This window comes from Passer montanus, unplaced genomic scaffold (assembly GCF_014805655.1).
Source record: "Passer montanus isolate IOZ18808 unplaced genomic scaffold, ASM1480565v1 scaffold72, whole genome shotgun sequence".
Lineage (NCBI taxonomy): Eukaryota > Metazoa > Chordata > Aves > Passeriformes > Passeridae > Passer > Passer montanus.
In genome coordinates, this window is record NW_024372370.1 from 851481 (window position 1) to 873490 (window position 22010).

The 22010-nt window shown below is 39.1% G+C and overlaps 1 protein-coding gene across 1 annotated transcript in view; it reads right to left on the minus strand.

Annotated features, from left to right (window-relative positions):
• Nucleotides 1-13757, minus strand: part of ITGBL1 (integrin subunit beta like 1) — a 123470-nt gene extending 109713 nt beyond the window's left edge. The window contains exons 1-2 of the mRNA XM_039730453.1: nucleotides 13675-13757; nucleotides 12195-12406 (exon numbers count right to left, since the gene is read on the minus strand). Of these exons, the coding sequence (XP_039586387.1) occupies nucleotides 12195-12406; nucleotides 13675-13757 (295 nt within the window). The remainder of the gene's footprint in view (nucleotides 1-12194; nucleotides 12407-13674) is intronic.
• Between the last annotated feature and the right edge of the window lie 8253 nt (nucleotides 13758-22010).

Here is a 22010-nt window from a genome sequence, read left to right on the forward strand (position 1 = left end):
TTTAAAAATTCAAACTGACAGGTCAGAATAGAAACAAGAGCTTGAGGTTTTGACACCGCTATGATCAAAAAAACAAACCAAAAAAAGTTTACTTAAGGAAAGCAAGTATTTATTAGAAAGGTGTCAAGTAGATGACCAAATGAAGTTTTAGCTTTTAGGTAAGAAAGTGACTCTGTACACAGTGACATTAAAGTAGGGACTAAATTAGCAAAACTATATGACTCACTGAAAGACATTTAAAACCACTTATGTGACTCACATGGGAAGAGAAGACAGATCAAAAGGGTACAGTGGGAATGTGCATTATGTGAAGACAATTGGACTCCTCAACATCAGCTTCTGTCACTGCACTGGTGAGGTGACAGTCCTGACACATAGCACAGATGAAGTAGCATCACCCATTAAAAGCGCTGCTTTTCTTCTGGGGTTAACCTAACAAAAATTTTTAAGCACCAGAAAGTTATTTTGTTTTATGGAACACACAGCCCAGAAATGCAGATGCTTCCCTGAGAGCACTTTCTGATTTCATGGCTTCTCAGCAGCAACAGTTGAATGACACAGTAGCAGCCAGACCAGAGCACAGCTCCAGAAAGGGCTTGTCCAAAGGGATGTGGGGAACACACTGGGCAAAAGGAGAAGTTAGGCATTAATGTTTTCATGTTCACTGGATACAGGAGAAAAGGAGAAGACTAGTAAGCTTTCTGTGGGTGGAATTCCCCATTTCCTTCCTACAAATGTGCACAAGTGTGATGAATACCATATGCTTAGGGAATGCAGGAAGATCTAGAGAATGAAAGAAGGAAGAAGAAATATTCATCCAGACCTGTGCTGTATGCTCTGTATATAGAATTATCCTGTGTATACATGGGTGATTTAGCTGAAGAAGGGAATAGTAAGGGCAATTTCCCAATGACCAGTGATATGAAAGAAATCAGGAATGGAAGTGTTGTCCCCCAGCAATGGCAACATCTTTTGACTTGTCATAAGTCTAAATAATGTTTTCAGCTATCAATACAGGGTTCAGTTCATTGCTGTCCAAGAATAATTAACTTTCTAGAAGGTATAATTTTGCATTGAGACAATACAGGGAATACACATTGTCATGGCAGCAGTTAAAAAAAAAAAAAGCCAATATACTGCTACTTGCTTCCCCTGCTTCATTATCTGACAAAATATTTTTACCTATTTGCTTCCAGTGAAAAATGCAAAACAGATGTGGCTCCTGTTTAAGTAGGAATTATGTAATTTGATGTTTAATGGACCCAACAAGAATTAAGAGCTTCTAGAATACAATTTTTATCATGGTCTATTTTGGTGTACATCAAACGTCAGGGCAACCATTCACTTTCACTTGGTGTTTTGCTCATTTTGCCATAATTCTATAAAGTCAGTAGTCCATAAGACTAAGAATCCATCTGTTAAAACGAAGCAAATTTAAAAATATAAATATTTCTATTCAATGTTTTGACTGTTATTTTTCCATCAAATTTCAAGGATTGGATAAAACATGTTTTCCATGACTCTGAGCTTGTTACAGAAGTCCATCCACCACTTGTATCTAGAAACAATAATTTATGCCTTTCTATTCCAAAGATCCTAAACTTAAAACAAGCAAGCTTGTTCTCAGAATCATTCCTGCTTAGGGACTATATAGTCGTATATTTTTAAATTTCAAGTCATTTAAAAACTTGAAACACACTCATATTTTATTAAGTATTATAAACACTGCAGAAAATGAAAGTTTTTCATATTAATAGATTAAAATAAATGGTTATGCATCAGTTTCAATTAATTATTACATTAAGAAACATTACAGCATGACAAAAACTGTGTTTATACTACCACAGATTCTCCTCACTAAGGCAGAGCATCAAACCAAGAATTGGTTTCACAGCAGCATCAAATAAAATCAGCCTCAAACAGACCTCTGGAAAAGATCATCTGGTTCACTTTTTCGTCTGGAGTCACAAACAAGGGTGTGTTGATCCTTCCTGATTTGTCCAACCTGTTCTTAAAACCCCAGCCAGAGATTCCACAGCCTCCCTAAGACAAGCTTTTTACTATGGTTAAAACCATTCCATCTCCTGGGAATAAGAAGGATAATGAACAGATCATTTGGAGGAACTAAAATAAACTCTAAAATTTCAGTATTCTGTGCCACCTTTCTTCAGGAGGAGAAAGGGGTGAAACAAACAGAAATGAAGATAAAGGAGTGTACATGTGATTTATGCCTATTTTAAAGTTTCTGTAGTTTAGATTCACATCCTCCCCTAACACTGAACAACCTGCATGAATACAGCATGAGCTAAGAAAGAGTGTTTGATTACACACAACTGTGGTTAACTTCTACAAAGTCTGTGAATACCCAAAGCAGTTCAGCTCCTCTTGATGGCATGCCTCCTTTAAGATTCCTGGGACACAAGACCAGAGGTTAATGGTTGGAGATGGAGCCACCAGGGAGTGTAAAGAGAGCTGAGGTGGATCTGACTTCCACCCAGGTCCTCATGGAAACCACTGTTCTTTGATGAGCCAGAGGAATGGATTAGGACAATTGTGAGGAGCAGTGCCAAGGAACTGAGCCAGATATAGACCACCCAAAAAGCAGAAAGACTCTATCAAGAGGGAATGGAATTAGGAAAACAAATTGGCAATTGGATATAACCAAAATGTTGAGAGTGGGAGAGGCAACCACAGCTCATGCAGAAAAACATGGAGGAAAAGCCAAGACAACACCTGAAATGAAAAAATACAGAGAATTGGAAGCCCATGAAAGGCCAGAGGAATTATGACTTTGTTTCAAAAGAGCTTAATACACGACGTTCCAGAAAGAGTAAGATTATTTTAAAAACCTCCGAGTTCCTTTGATAGGCACCTATGAAATAAAAGAAAGTCTGTGGTCACTGTACTATTTAAATATTATCCTTCAAGATATTATCCAGCAAGAAATTAATTCAGAAATTCTCATGTGAGACAACCTTTCAAAACCACCTACAGAGAAATCATGCTATATTTTCTGGACAATATCTGCAACTAAAAGCTTTTCTAACCTGTATGTAAGTGCACCAGACATACACTTAAAAATTATTTTGGTCAATGTCCTGTCAAACTACCACTAAGTAACATATAACTCTTTAAAGTAGCACAATACACAGAAGAAGAACAAAACAGAAAATCATGTAAAATGCTGTCAAACTTAAAAGCATTCAAAACTTTGACGATGTCGTTGTTTGTATTGTTTTACCATTACCACTTGCAGGTAAATGACAGGGTCTATATTTTGCTGTTGTAATTTTGTCTGCTATTACCCAGAGATTTTGGCCAAACAAGGGCCAGAATTGCTGTGAGACCAATTCTCTGCTGGCATAACTTCATTGATTTCATTAGACTTTTGTCAGCAGAAAACATTGGTTTCTGTGTAGCTTTGAAAAAAAAAAAAGCTGCCACACCATCTGCTTTTATTAAAACATATTTTTAACCTGAAGAGATGACTGACAGGATCCACTCCTAAATCCAACAAAGTACATGACTGGGGTTCAGTAATTTTGCCAGTCCCATCTCCCATCAATTTTTTGCTGTATGTCTACATAAAGCTTGTAGGAAGTTAAACATTATAAATCTTGAAGACACAATTATTTTTTATGGTGATACAGAAATCTATGCCACATTTAAATTTCTGTGTTTATGACCCATGCCAATGATATGCTCTACCATTTCTCTGCTATGGTTCGATTAATTAAGCAGCCTTGCAGGAAAAAAAAAAAGGCAGTAAGAAATATTCCAGTACTTCTCACTATAGGATGAAGCACTAAAGCCCTGTGAATGAGAAATGAAAATGTTCTAGAAAGATAAAAAGTATCTGGGTTTGCTAGAAAAAAGGATTTCTACAAATGTCAACTGCAGGCAAACTCACACAAATGGAAAGTAGCTGTACCCATTGCAATAGTTCCTACATCATCCATTCCCATCCAGAGAAACTGGATGTAGGTGATGTGCAATTCTCCTTCAGTGATAGCTGCAACTTGATCTCTTCCTAAGCACAGCCTAGGAATTGTGCTTCACATACTTGCTGTGTCTCTGACCAAGATTATCTGTGGCTTGAAACAGTGAGAATTAAATAAAATTATTTCAAGACAGTCATTAGAAGTACCACTGCAACAACAGAACTTCAATTAAGTGCTCCAAGACCATTTTCTGATTTTAAATATATTTCTTACTGGTTATCTGCTTCCCACAGAATTTACTGGACCACAAAGGCACCAGAAAAGAAAAAAAATCTAAATAAATATGTCATACTCACTTCCATGATTCTGTAGCAGAAGGTCTCAGCCTTACCTCTGCATGTTAGACTACAGACATACAATTTATTCCCTGCCACTATTCTTTCCAGCTGAAAAGTTTTTTGAGAAAGGACTGAATCTGTCAAGACTGTTAAGCTAAAAGTGTGGTATGTTCCTTGAGACAGCATAAGTGTTTTTTTCATGTAAAGTATATAGTGATTAAAAGGCACAATTCAGCAAAAGCATTCAGAAGAACCACAGTGCAACATGTTCTTATATGACATTTTGTCATGGCATCACCACCATGCAGCATGATTTGGTCCTTCTGCAAGTATGTTCATGAGATGAAATTGGTTGTCCTCCTTCCTGTCCCTAAAGTAAAAGGTCTGGACTTCTCCAGTAATCCTTCAAAGCATGAGTTTACAAACCCCTCTTTTGAGGACTGTGGTCTGGAACACAATCCACCAGGCATATCACTGCACCTACAGTTCTCTGTGGGATTGACGTGCTACAAATTCACTTCCATATTTATATGTGGAACGCTTTTAAGCTGGAAATACGCTGAGTGTTTTCATAAAACCAGGTTGCTCTCACTTAGATAATACACATAGAATCAACAATTACTGCACACCTAATGCACAGGTAGTTCTTAGGAAAAAGAACACATGACTACTTTTTGTAGGAAATACTGTTATACCAAACTGTTTGCCATGTGTGTTCCCAACATTTCAGGCAAACAAATGGACTAAGGTAAATGATTAACATTTTATCTTGCTTTCAACATGTTACCAGATTTATAAACTAAACCATTTCAAATACCAGGAAGCAACCATTTCCCTCCTGTTGTTGCTCTATAAGTTCATTGAAGAAAAGCATAATGAATATAAAATTAAAAGATGCATAATAATGCAAATGCACAGGACTCTTCAACAAAGGTAGACAGATTCAGCATTTCTCAGCTTCAAGATTTAAATAACTTTAATACAGCCTTTTAATTAGATAGGAAATTATATGCAAACCAGGAAAAATACTTGAAAGAGCTATTTTTACATTCAGTAGCCTCTAACTCTGGATCATAAAAGCTATCAACCCCAATATTTAAAATGGCAGACACCACCTGATTGAAAACACTGAACAGGATCTGCTGGAGGCAGACAACTGGAAAAAGCATGCCTGAGAAAGGTAGACTTTGCAGTCTCTTTGGGTCATGGGAGGATTCTCCCCCAGCCCACTCACAATCTCACCAGCCTAGAATTGCCCCCAGGAACAAAACACTGTGACCAGGTGCTCTAGTTAGAACAGCTGCTCCTGCATGGAGCTGCCAAGGCAACAGCGTTTGGCTGTGACATTTTTCAAATCACAAAGTTTGTACTCAGCTCACTCCTGACAGTGTCAGAGCTGGCACTCCCAGTGACCTTCCCCATAAAAATGACCCAGACAAGACTCCAAAAGCTCTGACTGCCACTCTTTAGGTCACTGACAAGAAGGTGTCCCAGATTGTATCACTGATGCTACTCAGGTGGACAGGCAGAAGAGCAAAGCAGCTCTTTCAAGAAAGGGGACAGGTGCAAAGTTAAAGTCTATTGAATCCTTATTCTTCTACGTAAGACAGTATGGTCATGCAACTGCTCCAGTTGGTGTTCCAGCCCACTCCCAATGTACAAAATGTACACAAACCCGTATCTGCAAAAATTACTTCCTGCATCACTAAGAAATGAAGCTTTTAAATAACCTTTTAAAATACTGTTTTAAATAAGAACAGGTTGGTTTTTTTTTCCCTTCATAGCCCTTCCAATTCCACAGGAAATTTGAATCCAGCAGCACAACTGTGTACACCATAAACACACCATAACATGACCTCAGCAACCACACCCCTCCAGTTAAAACACTGGTAAATTCTGGTACCACATATATACTATGGGGTCCTCCTTTGCATAGCCAAAATCAAGACACAAGTTGCCTTTTTTCCTGGACAGCTCTAGCACTGAGTCCTTTCCTCTCAGAAAAGCTCATAGGAACTTTTTAATCAGTGATGCTCTTTTTCAAGACAAACTACTTGGGAACACTAACACTGAAAGGTCTACAGTACAGTGCCATAAGTGATGATTGTTTGAAATCCTTGACAGGACCAGCTACCAACAATAAAACTAAGTAAGCATAGAAAATTATACCATGACAGTCAGTTTGTCCAAGAAAGGCTGTAATAAGAACACATACTGACACCTATCCGCTGATAAAGCAGGTAAAAACATTAATAAACACTTCTGTAACATTAAATACACCATCTACTTTCTATTCACCATATCTTTTTCATAATAATGATTCTTAAAACAGAAATGAAACACAAATGTTAATAGAAATCTTAATACACACAGTCTGTGTAAGCATTTTTTTAATAAAGAGCATTCTTTCAAATAAATAAAAATATACTTCAGTTCATTATCAGCCTGTGGGACCATAAAAATTCAAACACACTTCAGAACACATATTTGCATTGATAAAAGTCACACAAAGGTGTTTTTTCTCTGCAATGGATAAGCATGCCGCCCAGACTACGAAGGACAAAAGATGAAGGAGATGCTGCTCCCCACCATGTTTTGCCTTAGGTGCCAGCCTGAGGCAAAATTCCAATATTCCAACTCTACTAGGTGCGGTAAAAGTTTTTCACTTCCACATGCCACACACTCACTTTTACTTTCTAAACTAAAACTAATTTTCCACCAGTAGCATCTACAAATAAAGGTGCTCAAAATGAGGGCTAAGCAACTAAGTATATATCATTTGATAAGCTACTTTTAAAATGCTTCCCTTCAATTAATCTCCCCTGCATTTTTTGTGTCTAAGCTTCTTCCTGCCTCACTCACCATTGCTATGAATCCACACACTGCATTTGGAACTACAGCAATTGTTGATGTATCAAAGGCTGCTTGATTTTACCTAGATCAGGTACCAAAAGCACAAAGTTGAGAATAATACAGGCTTTAGCTTGTGCTTGTGTCTGCTGGGACTTCTTAGCGAGGAAATGAACCTGCAATGAGGTCTATGCTATCACAATTTCACTTCTGCTAGAACCTGAGGAACCTGTTTTGAGATGAATATGGATGCTATTACCACACCTACACACCCCTGCTCTGGGAGGAAGAGTCACAAAATGCCAAGTTCTGAAGTCCGGACTAAAGCGAACTAGGTCAGAGCAGAACTGCAACCTCCATTTTCATCAGTAGCCTCCTGCCCTATTTTTAACTTGGTCTTTTAAGGAGGCTTTGTCTCCAATGGCCAGATGTGCCACAGCTGAATCTTTGCAAACATGGCCCCTGACAGAGAAGAGGCTTATACCTGTTCTCAAAATCCAGGTCTTTGAATTTCACTTTGGATCAAATGGCAATCAATGCAGGTCACAGGCTGACTTTTCTTCACACTTTTAGCAAGAAATGCTGCTCAATGAACAATCAGCATGTCAGAGCTCCCTTCAGTATGAATACAAAGGCACATTTGTTAGAGCCTTTCCAGCTCAACTTTGATAGCTCTGCCTAAAGACACTATTCAGCTTCTGTGCAAAGAGCAGTCCTCAGCCCAAAATGTTCTCCAAATTCCATTTTCAAATTCCTAACTCTCTCAAACTGGTATATATACCATCCAATAAACTTCCATGGATGCATAGCTACGTATTACATTAATACTTCAATTTGGATTTATCTTGTTATTTCTACATCTACTGCTTGTCAATTTAATTTTTCACTTGTGTTCTCTACATAGTTTAAAACCTTACAGATCAGGAAATAATGGCACTTAAATCCTTTTGTCCTTCATGTTACGTATGATAACACCTCTGGCTGTTCTACGACTGGCATTATATTGCTGAACTAGTCTTAAAATAGGTACAGCATCCACAGCAACCACAGCTTTGGAGAAAGAAACAGAAAAAATCTTTCATTGGCTTGAAAGGCAGCAAGTTATACAGCAACTGCTTATGGAAAATCAGACTGTGCCACCCTTTTTCTCTGTCGGTGTAAAAGGTGCTTCAGTTTGGAAGAAAAATGGTTTATAAAATCTTAATAACTATGAAAAAAACAAAGATAACAAAATACAGTTCTGAGCAAAGACAAACCTTCTTCATGTGTTGCTGCCTATGTTGCCACCAAATTGTATCTCTCTTTTCATCTCACCAACTACAAGAGTGCAATCATACACGTCCCAGCTGGCAGTTCTTGTGGTGCATTCTCTAAGAACATCTAAAGTGTCCCCACTTCAGTTGGCCACGGAAGTCTATGCTTAGTTTAGTTTTTCTATCTTCAAGTGCATTCTCTAAGAACATCTAAAGTTCTAAAGTGTCCCCACTTCAGTTGGCCAAGGAAGTCTATGCTTAGTTTAGTTTTTCTATCTTCATTAACCACAGACACAGTTAAAAATATTAAATAAAAAAACCCAAACAAACCAACCAAAAAAAACAAACAAAATGAAAATCCAAATGAGTAAACAAACACAAACAAAACCCACAAAAAATTCACTATATTGAATGGATTTTCCACTATGCAAAAACCCCACAGACAAATAGATATCAGTAGAAGCAGTGATGTGACAGGAATTAGTCCTGTATTCCACTTTCCCTCGCACACAATATGGGCTCCACTTATGCTAAGAAAGCCTGAGGCAATATGCAACTGTCTGAGGTGAGAACTACTATCTGCAAAAAACAGCAAAAAGTATATTGTCTGTTCTGAAAGGAGCATAAATCTTTTGGGGATCTGATTGTTTTTGATTCTGTCTTCCTCTCTTAGCTCATCTCCCTGCAGATAAACAACAAAAGATAAAATAAAGATGTCCCTGACAGGGACAAGAGAATGACAGGACAGCATCTACTTGATTTCCTCTACACCCCATGATACAGACAGCAAATAAAAAGGCCAGGAGGAGGACAGAAGACTCAGTGATTCAGACTACACACAGTACTTGGTTTCTCTCTTCTTTTCTGACTCCATGAGGGATCACCTGTTACTTTATCAATCCCAGTGGGATAAAAGGCAAGAAAATTATTGGAACTCCCTCTAAAGCACCGGGAATCATAATGGGATAGAAATACAGCAAAGTCTCAAGGGAAAGTAAAAGGACAGCAAAATTTAAATCTGCTCTTCTTTATTACTCATGCCATAATCTCTTTCCTATTTTATAAAAGGTTTATTAGAAAAAGCAAATCAATCAAATGGATATCTGACATTTTCTTTACCTTCAGGCCTTCTCTCTCCAGAATATATTTGTTCAACAACTGTTCCAGAAAGTGGATCTGACACAGAAAGTGCCTTTAAGATAATGAGCTGCACATTGAGCAACTAAATATTTTTTTTTTAGCTTGGGACCGGCAAAGGAAGTGGAGGTATGTCTGAGCTGACTGGCAGGGCAACACAGCTATCTTTGGCATTCATGACTCAAACAACTCTGCCTGTCCACCTCTGAATATGAACATCACTGGTGATCAGACATCAATCACTTGTAAAAGGAATTACTCTGGCAGCTTTAAAAGTAGCTTGTTTTAAACAGCATTAGCCTCAAATGCAATGGTTTTCTAGAGGGATATTGAAAGAGTGCCTAGAAGTTCTCCATGTGGTAACCAGTCAGCAGTTACTGTTGCTGCTTATGTCAGGAGAGGTCCGCTATTAAAAGGGACAGCAAATGTCAAAATAAAAACATGAAAAAGAAAATTAAAGCAGGAAACAGAAATAGAACTGCAGTAAGACATTATGGCTATTCACTGAGAGGAAACAACTTCACCATTAAGTCAAAAAATTGCCCAAAAATGCAAAGAAAGAGAAATATGTCATATACTGGAAATTGGCTTGGTGATGTAATGTTAAGAAACATCACTGGATGTAGTTCACTGAATAGCTGGGTAAGGGAAAATATTATTCATACAACATAAGTTCCAGTCTCCTGCCATTAATCCTAGATCTGACCTTCTTTTCTATGTTCCATTCCTCCTACATACACACAATTTCAGTGACTAAAAACATGGTGGAAAAATGAAGAGGGCAACAAGTACAGCCTGAAAGGAGGTGTTTCACCAACTGGATCCCAGCTCCAAAAGAGTTACCTGGGGCTGCTCTCCTGCAGTGCTGGGCAGCCCTGGACTGCAACAAAATCAGCTGGATTTTTAGCACAGTTGTTGATAAACCCAAACGAAGCAAGCATAACTCCTGTAACCTTCACAGTTGTTTCCCTCCCCAGGACTTAGTACTGAATTTTTTACTACTTATTTTTTTCCAGAAGAGAGAATTCAAATTATTTCACATCTCAGTGATAACATGGTAACACGGCTTCAATACTCCAGCTAGGAGTGACAAAGTGACAAGTACAGAAAATAGTTTTTAAAAAAGGCATTTAATCACTTAGCATTCACATCTTTGAACTGCTGCATGAAGTGCTACCCAAAAGCTAAATATTGTTAAGAGATCTCCTGGCTCTGTTTATACTGTGAGCACACTATACCATGAAAGCCCTTACAAAACTTGCAGCCACTGTTCATTACATTAACAGGAACATGATGGTGGAATTTACAGTAGAATATTAAAATTGAAGGAGCTTTCAGTTTCCCTTTATGCAATTAACCCAGCAACAACAGCAAGCACTTTGAAATAACACTACCAATCAAAAAATTCATGTTGGGGACAGCAAAGCAGTGAAATGCTATAATATTTCTTATGTAGGGGGATTTAACACTGCTTACTGCAGAGTCTATGAATCAGTTTCTCTACAGAACTCTAAAGCCACAGGTGCCAAATATAAATCTTTTTCTCATAATCCCATTCTTGGTCTTTTCATGTTATTACTGGACTTCCTGGATAAACTGTCGCTAAAGTAAGTTTGGGTTTTTTTCCTACAAAATTTGCCAAACCAGCTGCTGGAATGTATTTGTATTGTCCTCTTACTAGAAGAATTTCTGTAACATTCCCATTGACCTAATTGCAGGTTTTGGCCTGAAAAGATGACACGTTTCTGTGAATCTGGTAAAGCTGTTGAAACAGGGATACTAGAAATGAAGCACCCTTCTGGCCCCTTTCATCAAGCTCCAGGCTGAATCCCCTTAGGAATGTGATAGCATTTCTTCTCCCTGCTTTTTTTCTGAAATACTATTCTAAGCTGCTTAAAAAAAAAAAAAAAAAAAAAAAAAAAAAAAAAAAAAAAGAAAATTTTAAAATCTGACCAAAATAAATCAAAAATTTAAGTAAAGACAGCTGGAAAGATGAAAGAGTGATAATGTTTAGATGTAAACCAAGCTACACGTTCCAACAGCTGGCAGGAACTAAATTTTGTCCCAGAAATGTATGTTATTAAAGAATACAGTGTCAGTGGGGAAATCCCTGAAACCACAGTACAATCACATTGTTTTAAGTCTTTATTTGGAAAGCGTTATCATTACTTAGAGAAAAACAGAGTTTTCATGTTTTATATAGTTAGTATGAGAGTGGTACATCTTACAGTAAGTCTTTTTTCTTACAGCAGGGGAAGAAAAAAATAATAATGGAACAAAATTAATTGTTTGTAGATAGTTTAAAGCCAGGGTAGATACCATAAGCCATCATTAGGCAAGCAATTCAAATGAAGAAATATATAAAAGTGTGATCAATATTACATACTATATTAGACTTAAAACACAGTTTGCAGAGCCTCCAACCCAAAGCAACTTCTGCTTTTGCCCCTGATGCAGATGAATCTTGCTCTAACCTCTAAGTCCCCTTTTATGGCAGACACAGTGCCTGTATCTTTACTCTGGCAAAATCCTTGGATATTCCCACACTTCTATTTGGAGTCATGTTTCAGGGACCCATATATAATCATGTCTCTACCGTATCAGTGTGCTATGTTCCTGGTTTCAATATATACTCCTCATTTTCTAAACTCCTGTCATCATCAGGGCTCCCTTACCTGCGCAGATTTTCCCGTCGTAGGTCTCGCACACCCAGTCGTGGCACTCGCAGAGGGGGCCGTAGTATTTGCCAGACTCAGTCACTTGGCAGATGCAGACCCCACACTCACACCTGCCTCTGTCATTGCACAGCTTCCCCCCTGGGATGCGGCACCTGAGCTCCGACTCAGCCTGGGACAGCTGGCAGGAAGCAGGAATACCCAAAGCGCTCCTGCAGGGGGCAGGAAACAGAATAAGCTGCGGTCAAAGCCAGGGGATGCAGCTCATAGCTAATGTGAGCTTGGCACCATTTGAAACCACCCTCCTGTCATTGGCTTCAGCCAACACCCAGAACAGTGTTCTTACCACCTCTTCAGCTATGGTTGCAAATTATTACTTGCCTCAAATCACCCTGTTTTCTTCAATTTCATCAGAAATCTCATTGCTACCTGCAAGAATGCTTATACTTTATTTTACTTACCTTTTTAACTACATTGGCCTCATCTACTTTCCCATCAGGCATATCTGGTATATATGCACAGACACTTATAGTTTGATTATCCATCATGAAACATTTTGATCTTAATTATTTAAAAAAGTTTAGAGACACCATATACATCAAACATCTGCGTAGCATAAGAGGAACATATATCATACAGCACACTTAAGGTTGATTCTAATAAAATATCTTTCCAGGATTCTTCTGGTTGTCAGACATATATGATCCATGCTTCCAATGGAAAAGGAGATCAAAGTAATCATGGCTTTCCACACAACACTGTAGGTTGTGGCTGTGGTTTTGGTAATGGCAGCAGAAGCCATTTCTAGATCTGTAGATTTGCAGCTCTGCCATGCAATTGTACCATGCACCGGAGCACATGGGGATCAGGACTTTCAGGATATACTCAGGGAAAATCACACTTTGTCTCATCAGGAGCTGAATCACAGGAAAAACAACAAAGGACTGCTCAGGGCAAAAACAGGTCTTCACAATGCTAAGGAATACTGAAGATGTAGATGAATAGAACCTGCCCTTAGCAGATTTTGCAAGACTCTGGAGCAAAGTAGCCACTGGCCTTAGGAGCCAGTGTGTGCTGGCTGTGGTGGAGGTGGAGAGTGAAGGGCACTGCACCTCACGGTGCCACTGCACCAAAGGGTACCAATAAGCAGGGTTCTGTGGTTTAGGTGCCTGCTCCACTCAGGCAGCAGAATCTGAAGGTTTGGGTGTAAAGAGTCATCACTAGCCAGCTCTTCTCCCTTCGCTGCTTTCAGAGTGTGCATTTGGGGCATCGAATGCATCGTTGCAAGTAACTCTGCAGTCAGCACATGCCCCTACCTACTGAGGTTCCCAGTGACCCAGAGCACTTCCCTCAGTGTCACCTCTAAGGAGGCAGAGGAAGAGCCAACAAACTGCTCCACCGCTCCCTCCGCAAGCCCAGCTTCCACACTCCTGCACCTCAGAACCCGCCGCGCCCCGTGAGCGCGGAGAGCCGCACTTACCGCAGGGCCGGGGGCCCGGCCGGCAGCGCGGGGCCCAGCAGCAGCAGCAGCAGCAGCAGCCCCGGTAGCCCCGCTGCGAGCATGGTGCGAGCTGTGCTGAGCCGCACCCGGGGCGCTCCTGCAGACGGGCGGACAGACGGGCGGACAGACGGGCGGACAGACGGGCGGACGGAGCCGGCAGGCACGCGGAGAGCTGCGCGCTGGACAAGCCCGGCTCCAGCGCTGCTCCCCCCGTGCTGCAGTGGCTCTGATTAGCTGCCTGGGAGCGGGATTTGGGCAGCACTCTGGGAAGGAGGCCGGTGCCAAACCCCGAAGTTTACAGTCTAGGCAGGGAAGTAATTAGAAACAGTTGCGCAGCCAGATGGTTTATTTTGATGTTTTAAAAGTGGTCCTTTCACAGATGTGAACGAACTGTCTCATTCTCAAAGTAGAGCCACCGTAAATATTTGAGGTATGTGTATCCCCCTGTCCTTTGACAGACGGCTGCTTGGGATAATCTGTGAAACTTGTACGGACCAGGAGACAGGAGCAGCGCTCCCCAGCTGCAGCATCCCTGCCTGGCTGTGGAGCAGCTCCCTGGCGCCTGCCTCCCCAGGGCCGTGCCTTCCCTCCGCAGCCTGAGGTCACCTGCCCACGTCACAGCACCGTGCGACACTGCAGGCTGCCGACCCACACCAGCATGACTGACTGCACATTAAAAGTATTATTAGTTAGCCATTTCCTAATGCCTTATTAAAACACAGTCCAATACTTCATCTCAGCAGTGGGAGATTTTTGAATTGCTTTAAAACTAAGCTAAAAGGAAGGACAGTCTTTCCAAATGAATCAACTTTGGCAGATACGGCCACGTGCACTTCTTTATGCTGCAGAAAAGTTTTAGATCCCTCTGGCTGTCCTGGGAATTTGCTGTTTGCCTGATATCTCCCTGGGATGGAAAGCTCTAAAAGAAACAAACTTTGACCACAAAAGATGGTAAGTTATAGGTGTCCTAGTCTACACACACACATTTTTTAAGCAGGCAGCTGAAAGAAGTTTTCACTGGTTTTGAAGCCTGTATTGGAGATTAAAACCCTCCGTATCTTTCTCAGAATGAAAAACTCTTGGTTTAATTTCATATTAAATATCTAATATACCAAAGATTATATACTGTTTCAGAAAACATTTTAAGATTTAGTTAAAATTCTGACTCAGAGGCTAGAGGCTGCCGTTCCTATGAGTTTAAGTGGGTGTCTTATCCATAGTGAACTCAAGGCTACAATTCACAGTATTCCTGCTAACATAACTAGTTCTGCTAGTTATATTCCTGGGAAAAAAAAAAAAAAAGGCATCAAACATTTGACTTTGTTCTGCTGGCCTTATATACGACAAAAGAACCTTTAAAATCTCGTTTGGGGTCTGTTTTCAGTCAACTACCTACTTTGTTGGAGGATGAAACTTTATTGAAAATCAAAAGAAGAGACTGGACAAAATCTGCTCTAGAATATTTGTTAACATATATTATTAGACCCTGAAGATATACAGGTTAAAGTCAAATATTATTCCAATGGACTATTAAAACACAAGATTTTGTCGTATTTTAGTAAGTTATCTTGAAGTTGTGAAGTGCAACTGCCTACCCATAGTGTACTACCTTCTTTATGACACATAACTTTAGCTTAAAATACAAGCAAGGAGAATTAAGATGTAAAAAAATATAAAAGCCCCATATACAGCTGTTGAATATCAAATCTATTTTTTACCAGTTTTTCTGCCTTTTATAGTATATTTCATATTGCAAGTGTGTTAAAATATTTTCTCAAGCAATGCAAATCATAAACATCCTGTATTGAGTGATCTGTTGGCTTCAGTCTTGTGAATGTTTACAGTCCTGCTAACCCCATGCGTTTGACTTACTTTGATGGATCTAGTGAAAAGGAAAGTAATATTGGCAGGCAAATCAATAAATATTTATTTCTGACAGTCCTTGAACTTTGAAGTCCACATTTAATGCAGCTCTATGTATTCTATCTGTGTCATAGTTTTTGAAATGTATTTAAAATGCTGCAATAAAAAAAAAAGTTCATAAATTAAAACACTTTAGATTACAGAAAGGAGCACTTTTAAGAACAATGTGATTGTCAGAAATTGTACTGCCTGAAGTCTCAATTTAGAGAGGAATAAAGAGAAAGCTTTGCATTTTAAACAACAGTAATTCCCTTTTAGCACTAAATTTATCTTTAATCCACAACTTTAAAGGCTGCCATCTGTTCATCTTCCTCCTTTTTCCCTGAGCAGACTGTTGCTGACAGGTATTCAGAAGACTTTCAAACAGACTACAAACTATAACTTCAAATGCACAAGGAGAAGACATTCACCATGATATGATGAACTTATCACTGTCTTATTCCTTTTACATCTGTCATGTTTTGAAGAAATACACACCTTTTTGCTGTGGACTTTTCAAATTTGGAGAACGCGTATTTACACAGTTGAAGCATGCAGTATTTGAAATGTGCACCCAGAGCTTAAATTTAATAAGTGCTTTCAAGTGTACCAGTCTCTAACACAGTATCTTAGTGCTCCCTTAATGGATTTTAACCTTCTCTTAGATTATTATTTAATAATTTAAGCCTAGAATGTATGTACGCATGCATGTATAAACATGTAAAAAAATATATATATTTATATATATATACACACATGTGGTGTGCGTATATATTCAGGAGCTAATTGGCTTCCAAACAGACTGTAAATTCAATTTAAAAGGAGTCTCTTTCTAAATGGGAACTTGACATGCTGCCTTGAGAAATACTTCCTTTCCGCCACTCCTGTACACAGCCCTAAGTAACTTTGTTCTCTACTGGATAACATATACCTACACAAAACACAGCAGTTGTAAAATGCAACTTCTCCTATGTATTGGAGTTTCAGACTAAGGCTCTAGACCTGTAGGTGCTTGGTAAATGTATAGTTTACAAATGGTAATGCCACCTCTTCCAGAATAAAGGTAGAAAAGAGAAAGTCAGCATATTGCTGATGATCAGGAGATGCTGGAACACACCTGCTAATACTAAACTGCCTTTAAAAAACAGCCAGTAGGTTTGAATAATACTTGACAGAGTCAAAATTACTTCAAATAAAGACATGGAATAAAAATTAAAAAAAGGTACTGTTAAGCACACTTACACTTGAACCTCATTTTTAAGTGTATCCCTGTTACTGTTCTTGATAAAGTGTGCAGGATTAGGTAAACACATTGGGATAAACCTTTTCCATGCAATTTTATTGACCAGTAGTAGAACCAGCAGGGTAATTTCCTATCCAGACTGGTGAAGGCTATTTTTGTGATTTTATACTCTTGCCAACTGTTTAAAAACTAAGCTGCAAGCCTGGGGGTAGACAAGATAATTCATAGGCAGTGATTTTTTTTAAGGCAAACAATATCTTAACTTCAGTTTTGCCAGAATTGTTTTTATAATAAATCAAGAATATTATTTTAAAAATAAGGGAAAAATAAAGAAGAAAAGCCTTTTTACTCTAAGTGGTCTCATGCTGGAGCAGAATGCCCAGCAATGTTGTGGGATCTTCATCCTTGGACACAGTCAAAAGCCATCTGGATAGGGTTTGGGCAACATGCTTTAGGCTGTCTTGCTCTGGGCAGGTGGATTAGACTAGGCCATCTCCAGAGATCCTTTCCAACTTCAAATATTCCAAAATTCTATGACGCTGATGGCATAATGTGCTATTGAACAAGGTTTCATTTGGTTTGGAGAGGCAGATGGACTCTGTCTACTCCTTTATTACAGCCTTTATTACAGTGAACATTTTAATTTTGTTGTCACTTCATAAAGCCATCAGCTTTGCAAAACACATTCCATGCCATTCTTAAGGATTTTCTTTTTAACAGAACAAAATCAAAATGCACATAAAGTGAACAGTTTAAGCTTAAAAAAATGGAAACCATCAAAATCTGTCAAATATTCCTCCCGGGTTCCATTGAAGCCATTTTAGCAATAGCATGGGTTTTAAAGAGTGGAAACTGAAACATTCAAATGAGGCATTCAGTTACATCAAAATTTTCTAAAATTTACCAGAAGTTGAAAATCCCACATATCAAGCAATTATTGTTCTTCCATAAAATGTGGAACAAGGACAATTTTAAGTGTCTGGTGATTCTTCTGTGAAAAACATAGAATCACTAAACTAGGTGGCTGTAAAGATCTAATGCAAACCACTTTAACAGCCACAAAGCAAGAAGTACTTGATGTAGTTAACTAAAATCTGTCTGAATGGAAGAGCTCAGAAATGCATGGCAACTGTTGAGAGTCATCACTGTGCTGGTCAGTGCCGTCCCTGGAAAGGAGCAGGAAACAGAGTACACCAGAGCTGTACAGAACTGAAAACCTTGTGTTAATTTTGCTGACATGACATGGAATCTGGGACAGCTGATGGTATCACACAGGGAATACAAATAGCTTTTGGAGTTACAGGATCAAGGTTAGCACAAGATAAAAGCTGAGCTGGTCTGAATGTAGCTGGCTTGAATAGTACAGAATATAAGCTACCCAAACAATTCATAGGCCAACATTAATCAAGATGTTATTTTGTTATACTCTAGGGTAAAACCTTAGCTTACTCCTTCATGCCTCAGTTGAAACTTTAAATAGCTGGTAGGTCTTTTGTTTGTTCAGTGTTTGCTAGTGAACTGCCCTACACAGCAGTAACACCCTGCTTTTACAGAGGCTTTAAGGAAGCAGAAGGTATTTCAGCATGATCTTGCAAGAAAGCCCAAAATGCCAGAAACAACACTGCATGTTAAAACCCAGTCTACTGCGTTCTTAACTATTTAGTATTTATTTCAGAAAGCAAGCAAAGCTCTGTCATAAGTTGAGCTAACATAATAGCGAACAGCCCAAGAAAGGAAATAAAAGGCATAAAATTTTTCACCATAAATTATTATTTTGTGTTTAATTTGTGTCTTATTTCTCAAAGGAAATGATGCTGGGAATCTTGAAAAATCAGAAATAGTGGGAAAGACTACCTTATTTGTGATCTTTTTAACTAGTTATCTGAATAAGTTACAATGGAGGATCATTCTCATCATTTTGACCAAAGAGGTGTTCCTAAGAACAGTAAATTTAAAAAACACTTGCTGCTGACTTCTTCAGGGCAGAACTCTAGTAACTCAGGTTGAGTGCCTAAATTGAACACATGCACACCAGATTTTCCAAGGCAACAGCAACCATCTTGTTTCAATGGTCTGTCTTGCACTGCTTGCTGTTAAACTAAAAATGAAGGAGAGACAGAAATTAAGAAAAAGGTAGTGTGGGAAAACACCACTATTGCCCTTCTTCTGAGAACTCTGTACCTACTGAAAGCACGTTAATTCTACACAGTTAGCAGTGGGCTTCAGACTCTCCTTAAGGTGTGAAATTTAAAAAAACCATACTCCATGCCCTTTATTCTGGTTGATCAATGTTGACACATGACACTCAAGAATGACAGTTTCTAACCCATCCCAATCAAAGTCACTCATGAGCATTATCCGAGTTTCTCTTGCTGATGTCACTGTCTGATGCTGCTCTGTGCTCATTTCTGTTATGGATACAGATTTCTGAGTGAAAACACCACTAGCCAGAGCCATAAAGGGCAGATAAGTGAAAGCAAACCGGGCTGCTCAGCTCATCTGATTCATGTGGGGCCCCAATAACACCAGGATGCTGCTCAGCATGTGCAGAGCAGGACTTCAGAATATGGGAGAAATTTGTGGTAACCACCATTAAGATGACTAAGGACTTGGGCACCCTGAGGCTAAAAAGCAACAGGCAGGAATTAGGCAGGTTTTGACTTGTATCCTATGCCAAAATGATTAAATCTTACTTTGGGTCTGAAGTTTAATTCTGAATTGCTAAATGATATTTTGTGACCTTTTTTAAAAGCTCAAGCATAATTTCAAAATTAATATTTCATGAATTCTTTTAGTCATTATAGACAGTCTGAAATCTGATCAAGCACTGTGCTCTTTTATAAGTGGTAAATCAAATTCCAACAATGGTAATCCCAGTAAGATCAGCTCTTTGGGATGTTTTTAAAATTTCTTTACATTACTCTTCAACTATTTAACAGATACTTAGGGAAAGTAAGAACAATAAAGCAAATAAAGTTCAAATAAATTCAGAAGTAAAACCAGGGCTTGAAGGCTATCCAAATTCTGTAAGGAAACATGTAGAATAAATAGATGCTTTGAAATTTCCCCCCGCCCCCCCCGTTGTTGTTGTGTTTCCAGGTTATGTTACAGAAATGAAAGTTATAGGTAAGGTTGAGAACTCTCCTCTTGAATACTCAGTACAAATCCCCAAAATTTTCTTTAAATGGACATCCTACCACGGCCAATTTCAAACATGTGTTGAAGTCTGAAGGATGAATAGGGAAATTCCTTTATGTGTTCCTGATTTGTAGAGACGAGAGGTAAATCTTTACTAAGAAATATCTTTTCTTTTGACCTATTTAACCTTACTGTAAAGTAACGTTATAAGATTAACTCCCAAATTCTGTCTTTATGTTTATGGCTTGCTTTGTAGGTCAGTGCAAATTTCCTAAATCAGAATAATACAGACTTCAGCCCTAAATATTAAGCATTGTTACAGACTAATAGGTTCTTTGCAAAATTATATCAACAATTTAATAGGTATTTAAGTTTTATCCTCACATGCCTCCCATACACCACTCAAGAAAATGTTCATAATTGCTTTTCATGTGCCACATCTGAAAGTGAATTTGTGGTTAAATAGTAAAGCAAGAAAGGGCTTTCCCTTGCAAACAGAAGACCTTCACCGTCTGCACAATTCTATGAATGGAAGCTGTTTCACTTTTGCACACGGGCAGCTACATCAAGGCACCAAGGGCTAAACCCTTCTCCCAGCTTTAGCATCATCTGGTGCCAGTTGTGCTCAAGACAGACTGTCAGAGAGAATCCAGTCTTCTGCTGAAAGTGTGGGTTCCCATTAGCAGCTTGTGCTTTGTTGCCATCTTGTTGCAAAGTTTCATACCTTCTTAGTGATATCACATGGGCTGCTCCTCACAGCACTGCCTCCTTCTTCTGAGCACAGCCAACAAACTCCACCTTACATCTCGACCAGCCAACAAACTCCATCTTACATCTCGACCAGCCAACCTACTCTTTTACAACACCCCTCCTAACTGGATCCAGCTGTGGCCCATTAAAGGCAGGCTTGTTCTTAATGCTTGATAATTAGCACAGCTGTAACTCCTTAGGGGTGAGATTACCTTCACCACTATCTCTATTCTCCTACATTCTATCTATCCACAGTGCTTCACAGAGTAAGGACAGGTAGTAACAATATGCTACCTAATACTCCTAAAGGAGAAGTGCCAAATACATAAGGAAACACAAATTGTATATAATACAAAGCACTGCAAGGAAATTAATCCCTTCTTTTTGTGAACTCATTAAACAGTATCTTAATTACTGCAGCATTTTTGAACCCCCATCCAACACATGACAGATGCTAATACATGAATTCAGTGGTTGGAACTGGAGCACTTGTTCCATGAGGAGAGGTTGAAGCAGCTTGGCTTTTTCATCCTGAAGGATGGGTTTGGGGGCACCTAGGAGCAGTCCGCCAGATTCTATGAGGAAGCTGTCAAGAGGACAATGCTGGGAAATTCCCAAGGGTGCACTGCAGGAGGAGAGACTGCTGACAAGGGAGGGTCCAAGTGCACATCAGGAAAAAATCTTTCAGCACAAGGATGGTCTAGTACAGGTTTACCAGAGAGGCTGTGCAGTCTCTGTCTTGGGAGGTTTTCAAGACCCAACAGGATAAAGCCCTGAGCAAGCTCGTGTGATCTCATCTCAGAGTCTGGTTTAAGCAGATCAGTCAGACCAGATGGCCTCCTGAGGTCCCTTCCAACTGGAAAATTGTTCTATTGAGAATTATTTTTCAGAGGCCAGTATATCCATAGGAAAAATGTTACACAAAGTCACATCCGCTGGCAAATGTTGATTTCTTTTGTTTAGCTATAGCTGCAATGTTTCACTGTTTGCAACTGTCAGTTTTCATCTATGAGATGCTATCACCAACAGCATAATGCTGCCTAGCAACTTATTCCAAGTAATGAACCGTTAAGTGGGGAGGAAGAGACAAAATAGGAAGAGTATTATTTGTCAGCACATTTATTCTTAAATTGTTTTGCTTTACAAATTTTTTTCTCATGAAACATCAGCTGACTGCTATCAAAAACTGTGAACACTAAAATTAGGTGCTTAAATTTACTGAAATTGCTAATGCTGGTAATACATGTAAGTACTGCTGGCAGGACTGCATCTGTGATCCTGA